Consider the following 16,402-nt stretch of genomic DNA (forward strand, 5'->3'; position numbering starts at 1 on the left):
TCTATATGAACAGTAATTAGCACTTGTTGATAATGTCTTGAGAGGAATTGGTTCAGGGTCAGGTGAGTGAGCACAGAGGAGGAGCAAGTAACTGCCTAAAGCAATCCGAGGGTGTGCAGAGGCACACAGCTGGGGTGAGGGGGAGGGGTTCTGGAATTAGATTGCCTAGATTCACATCCTGGCACTGTTGCCTGACTACACAAACTGAATTGTTCCTGGAACACACCAGGGCTGAAGAAGGAGGAATTCCCAGAGGGGATTGTGACAAACCAGGTGGGTACCACCCAATTTGGAGAACCCACCTGCCTGGGAGGAGGGACCCTCCTAGAAGATAGGGAAAGGCCCTAGCCCTTCCTCTGCGTAACTAGTTAGTTCCTCAGAGGGAATCAGGAACAATGGATCAGAAAATGCAACTGTAGAACTCTGTTTCATTTGTCACTTCCTCCGTTTGTTCTTTTTGCTATCTCCAATCTCACACATTATCTTCCAAAGTCACAAAATGGGACATCAGGCCCGTTTGGGGGGGGGGGGGTAACAATGAAGAAGAGTAATGAGGGGAGACTCCTATTTCTCCTCCTAAGGTAGGATGAGAGGTAACACCAGGGAATCAAGAGGAGCCCCACCAGAGACAAAGGAATACTCAGATTTACGGTTAGTCTGAAGAGGCTGTGACTGACACTGAGCAGAAGACCCTTGTGAGCCCCTGGTGAGCTACAAGAAATGGAGCTCATACAGACTAGGCTGGAAAGACCTGTTCAGAAGAGACCAGGGCAGAGGTTAAAACATTTCAAGGCTCTTTTCCTCCTCCTTTCTCTCTCTACCCTGCTCTTCTAGGGGAATCAAGTCATGGGCATACAGAGAAATTAATGATTGTTGCACCCTGGGCAATCTCCTAAGCATTCTACTTGCATTCTTTCATGAATCCTCACAATCCCACAAAGCCCATAGTATTGTCATTCCCATTTTAAAATGGAACTAAATGGTTCCTATGCTCTTACAGCACATAATCACCTGTTTAAAATCTATCTCCCTTGCTGTTACATCAGAATAGGAACTTATCTATGTTTTCACCACTGCGTCATTAGCATGTGACATTATACCTAGCCCAGAGAAGGTTTTCAATAAATACAGTTCAAGGAATGAATGCGAGAGTTCATGTGACTTGTCAAAGGCCACGATGAAAGTGGTACAACTAGGATTTGAATCCTGGACTGTCTGGCTTCAGAACCTACCTATGATCTCTCTGTTTTACCTGCCCCCCCCCCCCAACCAGGTACTTTCATACATTGTCTCTCTTCTGAATGTCCCAGCTGGTGTCCTTGCTTCTCAGCTGCTTGTGAGCACAAACATAAACCATCTACCAAGAGCTCACCTACTTGGGAAAAGCAAGTGAGAGAGTAGGAAGAAGAAACAGCCCTTTGGACACTGTGCCCTCTTCCTATACTCCAGCTAAGCATCTTCCTCTTCCAAGAACCCTTTGCAGATATTTGAGAATGTCCCACCTATTTGGGGTGTCCCACCCCATTACCTGTCTCCCACTTCTGTGGCCTTTCTGGCCCATCCTATATCTGTGCCTTAAAAGTGGTTCTAAGTCACCTGGCCTCTAATGGTTCTACACGGATCAGTGCTTTTTTGCTTTTTTTCTCAGATCAGTGCTTTTTTACTTCAATTTTATTCCACAGATGTGTGCTGAAGACAAATGGGTGCTCAGGCCTGCCTGTGCCAGGCCCAGTGGGTGAACACAAAGATGAATCAGACACAACCTCAAAGGACTTACAGTCAGTGGGGAAGACAGACATCAGGCACAGATACAATTAGAGCACAAAGCAAGATGACCTAAATGGTATCAAAGCATTATGAGCAATGAGCTACACGCATAAGCCTTAATTACTTTATTATTCTAAAGAGTGTATCATAGAAAGTCAGAGCTCAAAGGTAGCATCTGACTTAACCCCTTGCTTCCCAGTGGAGGAGTCTGAGACCTAGAAAAGGATGAGGCCTAATGCAAAGTCTCAGTAGCCAACTGACTGAGCCAAGACTAGACTTCAGGTCCTCTGAAGAACCCAGGGCTCTTTCTGCTTCCTCTGGTATCTTCATATGCAGCAGCCCCCTATCCCACCAGACCATGAAATCCTCAAAGTCAAGTCAGTTTCTCACACCTAAGCAAGCTGAACCAGGGCCAGGCATCCCCATTATCAAGGGCTCTGGAAATTCAGTCTGACCCTAGGCAGCCAATCCAGCCTTGTGGTCTACTGCGTATCATGTGTATGTACCCTATTCCCACCACTATGCTTCTAAAATTGATTTTCAAGTATTTTTTGCAGGAAAATTTTTAAAAAGAAGATCTTGGGGCTCCTGAGTGGCACAGTCAGTTGGGGCCTCCACTCTAGACTAGAGTTATGATCTCAGGCTCTGTGCTCAGTGCAGAGTCTGCTTGGGATTGTCTGTTCCTCTCCCTCTGTCCTTCCCCCTCGTGCTCTCAATCTCTCTCAAGTAAATAACCATATATTTTTTTTAAATCTCTTTATCCAGAACACTAAACTAAAAATCAGGTAAAAGCAAACTAACCAGTTGAAAAGAAGGGAGGCCAGAGCCCCACGATTTTCCTGCTTTCAAGATCTGGGAAGGGAAGTCTGGGAACTCAGCTCAAAAACCTTTGTTCTGGGACACAGTTTTTAATGGCTTCATAGAAGCTGCTTTAGTATGTAGTCCTTCACTGAACCCTGTCTTTTATGGAAACTCACAATCCTATCTTCATCATCAAATGCCAAGCACCAGCCATGTACTCCTAGTAGGGTACAGAAGGGAATCAGATTTTCCCTTTGTCTTTCCTGCTCTCTCCTCCACAGAGAGAAGTCTGTTCCAAGTGCTATGGGGAGGGAGGAGACAAACCCAAACTCCACCTAGGAGGATCAGGATAAGCTTCCCCAGAAGGCTAGTAGAAAATGAATTCACCTACTCAGTCATCCACCAGCCTGAATCCGGTAAGACTCTCTCCTTCATTGTCCTATCCCTTACCCACTAGCTGTATGTCCTATTGAGCACAGATGAGATATGTCTAGCCAAAATTCAGATGTACTGTGAGTGTAAAAGACATACCAGATTTCAAAGCCTTAGTAGAAAAAAAGAATGTAAAATATCCCCTTCGTTTCTATAGTCGAAAATTTTTATATTGGTTACAGGTTGAATAATCTTTTGGATATACTGGGCTAAGTAAAATATAGCATTTAAGTGAATTTTATCTGTTTCTTTTTTTACTTTTTAAAAAAGTCATCGCTCGAATATTTTGAGCTACATATATAACTTAAATTATTTGCATTCGACAGCACTGGGAGAGACTATCAACTGTAGGGCAGAGGTGTGGGGGGGGGGGTCTGTGTGCACGTGTGCCGTGGGAGGAGGGGTAATGGCAACCTGGGAGGGAGTAATCCATTAGACCCAAATCGTGAAAGTCCGAGTGGATTTCGCCTGGCGATCAACACAGGAAAGAAGGAAAGACAGGGGTAAGAGAATCGGCAAAGACCCAGGGACGCGGGCAGACATGTTGTGTTTAGGAAACTCGTTCTTATAGCATGATTTCTTTTTAAAGGCATTTGTTGAATGTTTACTTTGAGCCAGACATGGACAGCAGCCCTTTCACATCCATTCTCATGTTATCTCCACAACTACAGGATGAAGGAGAGGTTAAAGGTTAAGCTATTTATTCTCGGAGTTGTTCTTCCTCTTTATCTGGAAAGCCTCTTGGAGACAAGGGAGCCTGTCTTAAACGCCTTTCAGTTTTCCTTCACAGCACCCAGCACGGAGCTGGGCACGTGGTAGGCGCTCAGAAAGTTTATGTTGAACGATGGAAGGATACCCATTCTGGAGTCACAGAGCTCCACGAGCAAGCCCCGGCTGCAAAAGCACCAGAGGGCGCCCACGAGCCCGTCCACCCATTGGTCCCCAGGGCGCCGGCAGGATCTCGGGCCTGGGTGCGGCCCTGCAGCCCTAAGCAGTTGCGCGCCCTGACGAGAAGAGCGGGCGAGGGGAGCCCTACGTCCTGCACCCGCCCCGCCCCCTCCCCAGAGCCCAGGCGCACCGAGCAGCCGGTTGCGGAACGACGACACGACATCCTGTTTTTGGGGCCCGCGGCTCCGCCGGCGCCTCTGCAGATCTTGTCTTTCCCCGGGTGCTGACGCCAGCTCCCCTTCCCCCAGTCTCCGCACCCTCCCCAGGGGTCTGGGGCCTTCCCACTGCTGAATCACCACCACTCCGTACTCCCCTGGGGCTCGGGGCAGGGGTGGGGACTGCCCCAGCAGGACCCACTCTTGCCAACCCCTAGCCTTGGCCAGCGCTCGATCCCCGGGCTTGATTGAGGCGCCCAACCTTGGGGCGCCTGTTCTCAGCATCTTCCCGCGGGGGTTGGTGGGGGCGAGAGACGGGGAGGGGGACTAAACTGGCTTAGGGCCTCTACTGCGGTGGGGGTGGCAAGGAGAAGACGGGGCAGTCTGATCTTAGGAGGACTGACTTAAGGGCCTCCGAGGCAGAGGGCTGCGGGCGAGCCCAGGACCCGGCCAGGGGCAGGGAAGGAGCGGGCAGGGGGTTGGTGGGGGTGGAGACCCGGGCGGGGGCCCCAGGCCCCGCGCACTTCCTGGTCAGGCCGCGCCCCGCCCCCGCGCCCCGCCCCGGCCGGCCCGCCCCCCCCCCCCCCTTCCTCCGGCCTCCAGGTCTCACTTCCTTCTCGAGCCCCGAGCTGCTGCCGCCGCCCCCAGCTCCCCCGCGGCGGGGAGGGCACCAGGTGAGGCCCGGCGCGGGCCGGCGGACTGAGGGTCCGGGGGAGGGGATCCCGGCCGGCGGGGACTGCGCGCCGGCACCGGCCGGGGAAGTTTGCTTGCGGGAGGCCGCGGGCGGGAGCTTCTCGGCTCACTGCAAGTTGGGCGGGCGCGGCCGGGCGGGGCGCGGAGCCGGCCACTGCGAGCAGGCGGCGGTTCTGGGAGGGTGGGTTTCTGTACCGAGGGAGGATGGCGAGGCTCCACTGGCTCCCGGAGCCGCGAGGGACCACTGAGGTGGGAGGGTCTCCCGCTCCGAGAGAAAAGTCTCTGAAGTGGAAGAGCTCAGAAGTGGGAGATGGGACTCGAGTGGGGTGACCTCAGAAGTTGGGGGGGGGGTTCCGAAGTGTGTGAAGGAAGGGGACCCTCTGGGCTGGAGAAGGCGCTCTCCCTCTACTCCGGCAGTTGTGACATTTGGGAGTATGGAGGGAGGTGGTGTCTGAAGCCCTAGACTGCGGAGGAAGAGCTCCCTCCCTGGAAGATCGGTGCCAATCCAGACCCACATTCGCAGGCTGCAGTCCAAGGTCCTATACAAGGCGGGGGGGGGGGGGGCGGGGGCGCGGGGGCAGGGAGCGGAGAGGCCCGCCAGCCCCAGTCCCGCTCTCTGGATTCCGTTTTTCTGACGCCCAACCTCTCCATCCCTGGAATGAAGCAACAGGTATTTAGTTAGCAAACATCTCTATGCCTACCTGACCTGGGCCTGCCCTTGCTTCTTTGGGGGGCAAAGTGAGGAAGGAGAAGACTTAGTCTTGTCCCGCGACCAGAGGTGAAATGACTCTCATTCAGAGGTCCCTGACAAGATGGCATCACAGAGAGCAGGACTGTTTTGAGGAGAACGAGAGAATAGAGCTTCTGGGGAGGCAGCAGGGGCTCTGGCCTTGGGAAATGATTCGGAGCCCCCTGTTTCCCGCCTCCGCCCCCCATCGTTAGTCCCTGAATTCTGTACACTCTCATTTCTCTTCTTCCATTCCTTCTTCAGACCCTATCCACAGACTGTCCATCACCCTCTTCTTGCATCCTCTGTAGTCTTTCACCTAAACACACATTCATGCCTAGGCCCTGTCCTGTCACCTGACCTGCTCCTCTGTCCACCTGTGTTACCTTCAGCCTCTGCCTTCCCTTCCCCTTACCAGCTTCTGGCTCCCAAACGCATATCTACTCTCTTGCTTCTTCCACCTTCCCTCAGGCCTCTCCATCTCTCCGTCTCTTTCCCTTTCAGTCATTTATCTCCAGCTTTGGGGTCCAGATCTTTGGGGAGTTTGAGAGCCTTTTCAAATCTCCCTACCTTAGAGAAACAGGCTACAGCCTCCCGGTGATAAACATGATTAAAGGGCTGGAAAACCTTTCTCTATCTCCTGGAGACAGAATAACTGTCCTTAGCCTCGAGAGTGCCCAGAATAGGGGAAACCAGCCGAATGAAGGGAACCTGCAGTGGGTGAGGTTGTGGTTAGGCAGGAGGAAGCAGTCTGTAGTGCTCAGGGTAGAGCGACACAAGAATAAGCCTGGTGAGAGAGGCCGTGGGAAATCAAAATCACCAAACCCTTGGATGCTTAACCAAGAGGCTAGGTATGGAGACTGGGGGAGAATCTGAAGGGCCTTGACTCCAGTGCTTTCTGGTTCCAACACCACCTGTTAGGGAGAGCGGGAGAGGGTCACCTTGGTGTGGTGGAAGGAAAGGGAGAGGGCAAAGGCAGGATTTTGGAGGGAAGACTGTGTTACTGGTCTAACTTAGGTCTTAACTGTTTTAATTCCAGTACAGGCAAAGAAGAGGGGTGTAAGGCAAAGGTGTCTGCTCCCTTTTCCCTGCTTCCTTACAGGACCTGCCCAGGCTGGGAACCCACGTGCCCCCTGGGCTACATCAGGGTCTTGTTGACCAGGGAGCCCTCTGCTAACCCCTCTGCCATCAGACATCATTAATATTCCCCCTCTCTCCCAGGAGCCTAAGTCCCTCTGTTTTAGGAATTTCTCTAGATTTTTATTTCAGTCCAGCCTGGCTCTGTAAGTTGCCATCCTCATTCTAAAGCTCCTTCCTCAAGTCTTGGGGAAGTATGCTGAGAGATCCTGCCGCTCCATCTCCTCAAGTCTACTGTATTCATTTCTCTCTATTAGAAAAAAAAGAAAAGAGAAGAGAAGTAGAGGGGAACTTTTTGGGATTCCCAAGCACAAAAAGATTTAAGTGCTAATCTGGTTCCTCATTCTGTCTTTTCTCCTGTCACAGTTGTCCTTCTCCCTTGAATTGTCCCTTCTTCCACCCACCTGTATCTCCTACTATGATTCTGAGAGGTATAGGTGGGTTCCACTCCTGGAGGAAATCCCCGACCTGTAAAAAATTTCAGCTCAGAGTGCATGCAAAGAAATTTTTAAGTATCATGGCTCATTTAAAAACCATCCAGGACTTCTGACTCCCCACCCACTAAACTAGTACTTATTTTAGGAAGAAATGACTGATGTGAGATTGTCACAGATCTTGTTTGGGAATCTAGGATATGGAGAGTTGTTTCTGGCCAAATGTGTTAGGTTGGATAAGGTGGCTGATACGAGCTTTTAGGAGGTCATAGCAGGAAGATATGAGAAGTTGTTGCTATAGTGAGACAGTTGGGAAGATAATTAGAATGGGGATAGCTGGGCAGCTGGGAAGAAGGTGATGGGCCTGGGCACAGAATGAAGACCTCTGCCTCCCTATACAGTGTAGACCCATTACTGGTGAGGCTAGTAGGGGTCTGTGAGGAGGGAAACCAAAGATAAAGCCTGGGCCACCTCCCCAGGACAGATTGGTTTTTCTGTCTAGTGTCTAGCTTCCTCTTTTGTCCTCATATCATGGGCAGAGGACATCTCCCCAGGAGCTAGAGCTTATAGAAAGAGCTCCTCAGCTAGGGCAGGCAAGGGTGGCTCTCTGTCTAGTAATGTCAGTTCTAGATCATGGGCAGCCTAGTATTGGCTAGACATGAGAGCCAGGGAACTTGGAGGCAGAAAGGGTTCAGGCATCAACCTGATCCCTTTGGACCATTTCCTGAAGGAATAAAACCATTGTTGGGTCATCCTTAATGAGGCCAGAAACATGGGCCCAGAGTAACAGTCCTCACCTTTTCCTTTGTGGAAGTGACATCAGGCTGAAGGTTAGGAGCCCCAGGTCCTTGTCCTGGATTTGCTCCCAAATCTGTATAACCTTGGTCAACTTTGTCTCTTGTCACTGAGTTCCAGTGTTAAGGAGTTGCCTGTTAATACCTCCAAGTGAGCATAGAGAATACTGAGAGCTCTAACACTCCTCCGTCCCCTAAGAATCTCCTCATAGTAGCACCCCCACTCTGGGCCCTCTGTCTCACACCAGCCTTGATCTGACAGGCCTCCATAGTCTCTTAAGGATCTGTCCAGGGATGGGACCTGTGGCTCTTTTCCCCCAAAGCACAAGGATTCTGACAGGTTGAATTAGGCAGACCACTGGGGATTATGCCAGGGGGCAGCAAGTTGGGGGAGTGCCCTCTGCCCTGTTCCAGCCCTGCCCCACTGACAGTGGAAAATCGGTGCCGGAGTTTCCTCCCTGATGTGTTTTTCCCTTGTGGAAACTCCCTCAGACCTGGGGCGGGGCTGAAGGGATAGAGCGGCCCTGGGTCTCTCTGTGGGTATTTTCAGGTGGGGGAGGCAGGATTGGGAGGATGGCATTTCTGTATAGCATCATGTGAAAGAGCAAAGACAAAGGAAGTGCCACTTCACAGGCCTTTCATGGGGCCCCGGGACTGCTGAGGGGCTGTTAAGCGGGGAGGAGGAAGAGAGGAGGAAGCAAGTGTTGGAGCCTTCCTCTGTGCTGCTTGGTGGGGGAGGGCCTGCCTCCTTAGCTCCTCCAGCGCTCCTCCAGCCTGAGCTGCCCTGGCCCTGGGCTCACCCTTTGTGGAGCACCCAAGGACCTGGGATGGTGAGAGAAGGAAGGGACTGGGACTTAGTGAAAGGGTCCCAGCCCCCCAAAGCCTTCCCAGCTACACCTGTCTTGTTTCCTTCTCCTCCTAATCCCTACCAGATAGAGTCAAAGTCACTCTCTTAGCCTCCTACCCTACTTGCTGGCCTGTAGGATCCTCTGCAGGGGGTGAAGGGTGGAGGAGAGCAAGAAGTGGAGAGTTCTTCACATACATTCTTTCTTTTTTTTAAGGCTGGGAACTAGGCTCTCTCTGATGGGGAGAAGGGGAAGAACAAGAGAGACTCAGCCCTTGGCCTGGTCCCAGCCCCACACTGACCTCATGTCTCCCCTAGCTTCTTCCTCCTAGCCCAGCTGCAACCAGCTGCAGCCCCTCTGAGCCTTTCCATATCACCTCTCCACCTGTCCTTCGAGACCAACAGACTTGAAGAATTTCTGAAGCCATATCCAATACTAACTCTGACCCTTACCTCATCTTTGACCAAGGGTCTTCTGGTGTTAACCAGTTCTTAGCCTTATCAGGTGACTTTTCCTACCCATTTTCCTCATCCCTCCAGGCTAGCTGTGCCTACATCCCCCCTCTCACCCTTCCACCTGAGGACAGAGCAATCTAGCCTGTGTGTTCATTACTCTTAAACTGTACTCCACAGAGGAAGGAGGAAGTTGGTTACCCTTGTCGTGTCTCCTGGGTATGGAGGCTCTTCCTTGTTCCCAGAATCAAAGTCTGGATTGATGGGGGAGGAGATGTGTATCTGTCTGCAGCTTTTGCTCAGCTCTCTGCTGGGCTTCTAGAAGTAAGCAGGACAGACTTCCCTCCTCATGAGGCATCTAGTTCAGTGCAGTGAATAAATGGTTCAGACAGTGCTGGGGAAGATAGGGCAGAAGAGGGGATTGCTTTGGTGTCCTGGAGAAGAGGGGGGACAGAACTGGACCCTGGAGGACTGGGAAGCTCTGAGGCTGGGGAAACAGAATTCTAGGAAGAGGAACTCCCATGTACGAAGACATGCAGGATGGATTGAGTTCATTCATTTATTTACTGACAGCCACTGTGTGCTGTGCTCAGCCGAGGGAGATAGATTCAGCCAGGACCTTGCCCTCTAGACCCTCCCAATCTAGTGACGAGAGATAAGATTCAGATCAGCCTCCCTGTGATGCAAGAGAGAATGTACCTGTGAGAGAAAACGGGGACCGGGCCTGGGATGGGATAAGTCATTATGAATTTGGATGATTTACAAAAACTTTCCTGGAGATAGTTACAAGAGTACCAGACTCTGGAGGTGGAGGACCAAGGTTAGAGGCCCGCACAGGTTGGAGGATGGAAATGGAGAAGCAATGCTGGATTCCCACAGGGACTGGAAATACTGTTGTTTTATGTGTTTTGTGGAGGCTGCATGTGGAGGATCAGGGTGGTGTGGCCCGAGCTCAGAAACAGAATGCCCACAGACAGACTGTAGTTAGAATGAGTTTCGGGAAACGCTATAGAAGGGGAGCTCCATGCCAGCGAGGCAGATTAGAAGGCTGCAGTAAGTTCCCATTGCTCCCACACTCCCCCATTTCTTACAGCCCATTCCTCCCCTCCCCCACTCCCAGTTGGGACACTTCCCCTGCTCTAACGGCCACCAAGATCTGGCAATCAGGCAATTTGCTGCTTCCTTTCCCTCCCCCATTCTGGGCCTGCCTGTGCCACACCCCAAGACCAGGTCCCACAGGGTGCACTCTGGGCTCCAGAGACCACACCCAGACAGGATTAGCCCCCCATGAGCTGTGCTTCTTTCAGGAGCCACAGAAGGCTAGCAGTGGGAGGAGAGACTTTTGCCTATCTCAGTCAAAGCTTTTGGCTGTAGGGTTATTGTCCAATCCCGGGCATCTGAGGCATATCTCCAGATCTCAGCAATGGGGCTTAGAAGCAAGCAGATCAGAACGCAGTGGCCGCACACTGTGCTTAGCTTTTCTGTGGGGGCAGTCAAGAGAAGCTTAAGCTTCAGTATTGGGGGGAGGGGGTGGCATCCACGAGCTAGGAAACTTATGTATGGCTTTTGGAGGAGAATTCCAGAGCCTAAGAAGGATTAAAGGAGGTGGCCACGCTGTGGACTCATGGGACTGTCAGACTGAAGCTAGGCCTGGATGCAGGAAGATGTGAGAGGGGTGAGGGGAGCAACATACAGAAGAACAAGAAGAAAAGTTCAGAAGCGGGGCGCCTGGGTGGCTCAGTGGGTTAAAGCCGCTGCCTTCGGCTCAGGTCATGATCTCAGGGTCCTGGGATCGAGTCCCGCATCGGGCTCTCTGCTCAGCAGGGAGCCTGCTTCCTCCTCTCTCTCTCTGCCTGCCTCTCTGCCTACTTGTGATCTCTCTCTGTCAAATAAATAAATAAAATCTTTAAAAAAAAAAAAAAAGTTCAGAAGCAAGAATGAGCCTGGCTTGTTTATAAGGGAAAGTGGAGATCACTCTGGATCAGGGAGCTGGAAACTCTAATTTGCAAAGTAGATACATACATTGGATACATACATTGCACTTAATCCTTCTAGCAACCTGTTAAGGTTAAGGTTGGTGCTGTTACTGAGCTCATAAGAGGCAGAGCTAGGATTTAAATCCAGGTCTATCTGACTCCAGAATCCCTACCAGGTTATGAAGAACTCTGAACGTCAAGCTGAGGAACCTGGCAGGATCTGAACTAAGTTCAGAATATAATGCCAGAATAAGTCATTGTAATTTGGCTGATACTAAAGAGATTTGCAAACATTAACTTACATAAACATAAGTCCTTTAAAAAAAAAAAAAGAGTCACCTAGTGAATAAGTCACAAATGATCCCAGACTCCACGTGGCCAGGCTTCTCTCTTTGTTGGGCCTCTGCAGCATTGACTGTCCCTTCTTATGTGGCACAGATTGGACCTCACTTCCTAGCATGCGCTCTCCTTAAATGAGCTGTGGGAACTTATTTGACCCAGCTTAGGCCATAGCATTTCAGAGGAAAGAGTTGTCTTGGGAGAGAGGCTAGAAGTCGGAGCTAGACCTGAGTGGGGAGAATTGGGCTGATGGCACCACTCAGACCCTTACATACTTAGTGCTTCCTGCCTTTTGGGATGAAAGGCATTGCTTTTGTAACTCTTGTATGCACAGCACCTCCCAGTTTACAAAGCACACTTATTCCTGTGCTCAGGGTTCCTCAGTGCTGCCCTTTGAGGCAGGGAGGGCAAGTGTTTTCATTCCTGTTGTACAGATGAAGAAACTGAGGCTCCAGGGAGGAAAGTGACTGACTTGTTTAAGGTCTCTAAGACAGCTGGTAAGGGGTAACTTGGAGGTTATGTGACACATTGAGGAAGACACGGGGCTTTGTATCAAAAACTGGGGTTTATGTCCTGGCTTCCAGGGTAACTAGCTGTGTGATGTTGGGTTACTTTAACTGCCCTGGGTTTGCTTCCTGATCTGTAAATTAGGAATATTACCAGTAGGTAGTCATAAGGGTCAAATAACAACATCACGTGACCTAGGAAAGGTTGTACCTTGTGAGGGTTTCTGATCAAGGGGTGGAGTCAGCAGGTGAGCCCCAGAGGTCAGATTCAGGGATCTAGTGCTCCTGGCTCTATACCACACTGCTGCTGCTTTGCCCTGTTTCTGGACACTACCTCACTCATGTTCCTTTTCCGGTGTCAGTCCCTGTTCCCTTGCCAGCCTGGAAGCGACCCTGTCCCTCCCAGCTTCGTTGAAGGCTGATTGCTGGTTGATAACCCCTCCCTAGAGAGCTGCCTGGAGCCTGCTCTACTTCCAGTCTCTTGGGCCTTATGACTGCGGCCAGAGTTCCCTCCTTGCCTTCCTGCCTGGGCTGGCCCAGTGTGGGGCTTGTAGGGGAAGAGCTCCCGGTCACACTGCCACACCCACTCCCCTGCTCTGTGTGAAACTGAAGATTTACAAGCCCAGGAATCCTCTCAAAAATGCCACTGTCTCCCAATTAACCCTGTGGACACAAGTAATGGCCCTTTTCCCCAAAAAACCTGGTTGCTCCTTTCCCCAGGGACGGAGTCACAGAACCCTGAGAATGAGTGTGCCCCAACTTGCCCCAGTGTGCCCAGGCCTTGTGCATTTCCTGACTCAGCCCTCCCACCCCCACCTGGGGGGTTTTCTGCCCCCATCATCCTATCCTTTACTCCCAGGGCTCTTGATGTCTCATTTCCTCTATCTAGTACCCTTGTTACAGGCATTTTTCTCCCCATTTCATGGACTGGGAAACTGAGGCCCACAGACAATATGTACCTTATGCTTGGTTACAGTGAATCAGCAACAGAGCAAAGCTGGGGCTCAGACTTAGGTTAGGTCTCTTGTCTTCCAGTCTGAGGTTCTCTCCACTGCCCCAGAGTACCTTTATTTCCTTCCCAGACCTGTTCCCAACGTTGTCTATCCAAGATGGAAGTATTTTTAATGCCCAGAGAGGCAACCTTACAGGATGAAACCGTTTCCTTCCACTCTGCTCCCAGGGGAAGTAGAGACCTGGGAGGGAGCTGGGGCCATCCCTGGGTCCTGTGCAGATCCCTGCCCCCAGAATTTCTGTTTCTATTTCCAATGGGGGAATTCTTCCTCCTCCCTCCATTTGACTTTTGAGGCTTTTGAACCAGTGATTGAGAGGTCCAGCTGGAGGGTATGGGGTTCTCAGACCAGAGTATAGTTTGTATACAGTAGAATGGGGGAAATGGGAGAGCGGTGCTGGTGCTTGGTGGAAAGAGGGACACTTAGAGATCCTGTGTGTCTAAAACAGGGCTGTTCCCTCCCAGGGAGTAGGGATCTGGTTGTGGGAGAGAGTCGGGGAAAGGAAGTCACATACTGGCCAGAAAAAGTCCCCCGTGGCTGAGAGGAAATAGCCAATGAGAGGAGGAATCTTGCCACACCAGTATAAATAATCACAGGGTTTCCGGAAGCTCTGCTCTGTTCCAGAACTCAGAAGAGCAGTTCCTCACCCCAAAGCCCTGTGAACTGTAGAAGGGATCAGGGCGATGGCGTGGAGCTGGGACTTCTCTTGTACTTCCCCCACTAATAATGACAGCAGCCTGTTTATTTGGCACTTCCTATGTGCCACACCTCATGCCAAACACTTTCTTCATGTTTGTTCATACTCTTGGCAATTCTAACACAATAGGCAAGATGATTCCCATTTTACAGAAGAGAAAGAAACTGGAGACTCAGGAAACTTAAGTATATTGCCCAAGATCAAACATGACTGGTTGGTGGAACTATGATTACAATCCCTGGGCAGTCTGACTTAAGCATGGATTGTCAGTGATAGTGTTTTAATGGCACTGTGTTCTCTATCCAAGAGTCTGGAAGGTTCTGAAATTTTTCAGAGGCACATGCTATGATCTAAGGAAAAGGACGGAACATGAAGGGGCAAATCAAACATTTGTTTTCCTCTCCTGCCCATCCCTCTTGGCTGGGCTTGGAGGATCTACCCTACCCTACCAAGGGCTTTGAGAGAAGACGCTGATATCTGGGAGCCAGAGCCTTTGCCTCATTAATCATTACATACCAGATTCCAGACCAAATCCCAGCCCTGGCTCAACCCCCAGTATTCTCTTGCACCAAGTTGCCAGATAGGGTTTACTGTGCTTGTGAGAGTTACGAGATCAGCTCTCCCGCTTTCTCCCCATCCCTCAAGCACCCTGGATTGAGATAGGGCAGCTGTCTAGAGACTTTTGCTCCTTACTCAGCAGATTTCTCACTGTGCCTTTTGGTTTGCACTCAGTAGCCAAGATGTCAGATTTGGGGTTAAAACATCAGTGTGCTGGGCAGGGTGGGCCCTGAGTTGGTAGCATCTCTACCCATGGCTGCATCTCAGAGTGACCTGGGACAGTGGCTATGAGCCAGAACCCCTCTCCAGTCTACTCAGTGGGAGGGGTCCCTATCTGGTAGAGGATCTGGTAGACCCCCTACTTCCGTACCTCACTTTTTGTGTCTGTACTGCCTAGAGGGAAAAATGTAGCTAATACTTAACCAAATACTTATTATGATCCAAGGTACTGTTCTAAATGCCTTTGATGTGCCCATTTACATAAGCCTTACAATGACCCAGTGAGGTAGGGTAGCATTTTTTCCTCATTTTCCAGGTAAGAATACAGAGGCATGCAGAGGTTAAGTCTTTGGTCCAGGGTCACACGGGCAGCAGATAGAAAAAACAGGATCAGACCTTATTGGGTCTGGTACCAGAACTTACTTGCTTTACATAATACATTACACCTTATACTGCCATCCTCCCTACACCTGAGCATCGTGGCTTGTTCTCCAGGCCTCGCTCTCATTGTCTCTGTCTCAGAGATCTGTCTTCACGGGATTGCAGAACGGTGTCAGGTTGAGAGAACAGGGGCTGGTTTCCCTCCACGTGTTCCCTTCTTTCTCCCCAGCGGCTAGAGGCCTCCCTAACCATGTGTGTCCCTGTGATCTGCCTGTAGGTCACTGCACCCGGAGGGGCCCGGAAGGGGAAGGAGGCCTTGCCTCCATTGTAGCAGCTGCGCCCACGATGCAGAGCATCAAGTGTGTGGTGGTGGGCGATGGGGCTGTGGGCAAGACGTGCCTGCTCATCTGCTACACAACTAACGCCTTCCCCAAGGAGTACATCCCCACGGTGTTCGACAACTACAGCGCCCAGAGCGCTGTGGACGGGCGCACAGTGAACCTAAACCTGTGGGACACAGCGGGCCAGGAGGAGTACGACCGGCTGCGCACGCTCTCCTACCCTCAGACCAACGTCTTTGTCATCTGTTTCTCCATTGCCAGTCCGCCCTCCTACGAGAACGTGCGGCACAAGTGGCACCCAGAGGTGTGCCACCACTGCCCTGATGTGCCCATCCTGCTGGTGGGCACCAAGAAGGACCTGAGAGCGCAGCCTGACACCCTCCGGCGCCTTAAGGAGCAGGGCCAGGCGCCCATCACACCGCAGCAGGGCCAGGCCCTGGCCAAGCAGATCCATGCTGTGCGCTACCTCGAGTGCTCGGCCCTACAGCAGGACGGCGTCAAGGAAGTGTTTGCTGAGGCTGTCCGGGCCGTGCTCAACCCCACACCCATCAAGCGTGGGCGGTCCTGTGTCCTCTTGTGACCCTGGCACTTGGCTTGGAGGCTGCCCCTGCCCCCCCACCAGTTGTGCCTTGGCGCCTTGTCTGCCCCCAGCTGTGCCTTAAGGACTAATTCTGGCACCCCTTGCCAGGGGGGTCCCTGAATGCCCTTTTCTCTGAATGCCTGTTTCTCCTAAATGAGGCCCATAGGGAAGGGGACTCTGGGCCCTGCCCCACTCTGCTTGGGAACACCAGGTATTTCTGAGAGCTCACCCAGGCCAAGGTCAGACCCCTCTCCAAGAAGCCAACCCGGGTGCCCCTCCCCCGTCTCCCCTACTGACCAGTTGATCCAGCTTTCCACACAGATGTTGCTGCCTATTGTGGTGCCTTCTCTCAGGTTAGGAGCCCTCAGCTGTCCCTAACCTCTCCCTTGCTGCTCTTTGAATTGCTCCCCCCTCAAAATGCTCTCTCCCTTCCCCAAAGAAGGAGCCACAGAATCCTGAGAAGATGAATGTGCCCTAACCTACCCCCCTGTGCCCAGGCCTTATGCATCTGCTGACTGACTCAGCCCCCACTTCCCCAGGCTCCTGGGGGGGCTTTCCTACCCCCATCAGCATCAATAAAACCTCCTGTCTCCAGTGGCCCTGGCTCCTC

The 16,402-nt window shown here is 51.7% G+C and overlaps 1 protein-coding gene across 1 annotated transcript; it reads left to right on the forward strand.

Moving 5' to 3' along the window:
- Positions 1 to 4,685: 4,685 nt before the first annotated feature.
- Positions 4,686 to 16,390, forward strand: RHOG (ras homolog family member G). The gene is made up of 2 exons (XM_059391131.1): positions 4,686 to 4,777; positions 15,149 to 16,390. Exon 2 carries the CDS (start codon positions 15,217 to 15,219, stop codon positions 15,790 to 15,792), a length of 576 nt encoding a protein of 191 aa, XP_059247114.1. The 5' UTR covers positions 4,686 to 4,777; positions 15,149 to 15,216; the 3' UTR covers positions 15,793 to 16,390.
- Positions 16,391 to 16,402: the final 12 nt, after the last annotated feature.

Source organism: Mustela nigripes, chromosome 1 (assembly GCF_022355385.1).
Source record: "Mustela nigripes isolate SB6536 chromosome 1, MUSNIG.SB6536, whole genome shotgun sequence".
In the NCBI taxonomy this organism is placed as follows: Eukaryota; Metazoa; Chordata; class Mammalia; order Carnivora; family Mustelidae; genus Mustela; species Mustela nigripes.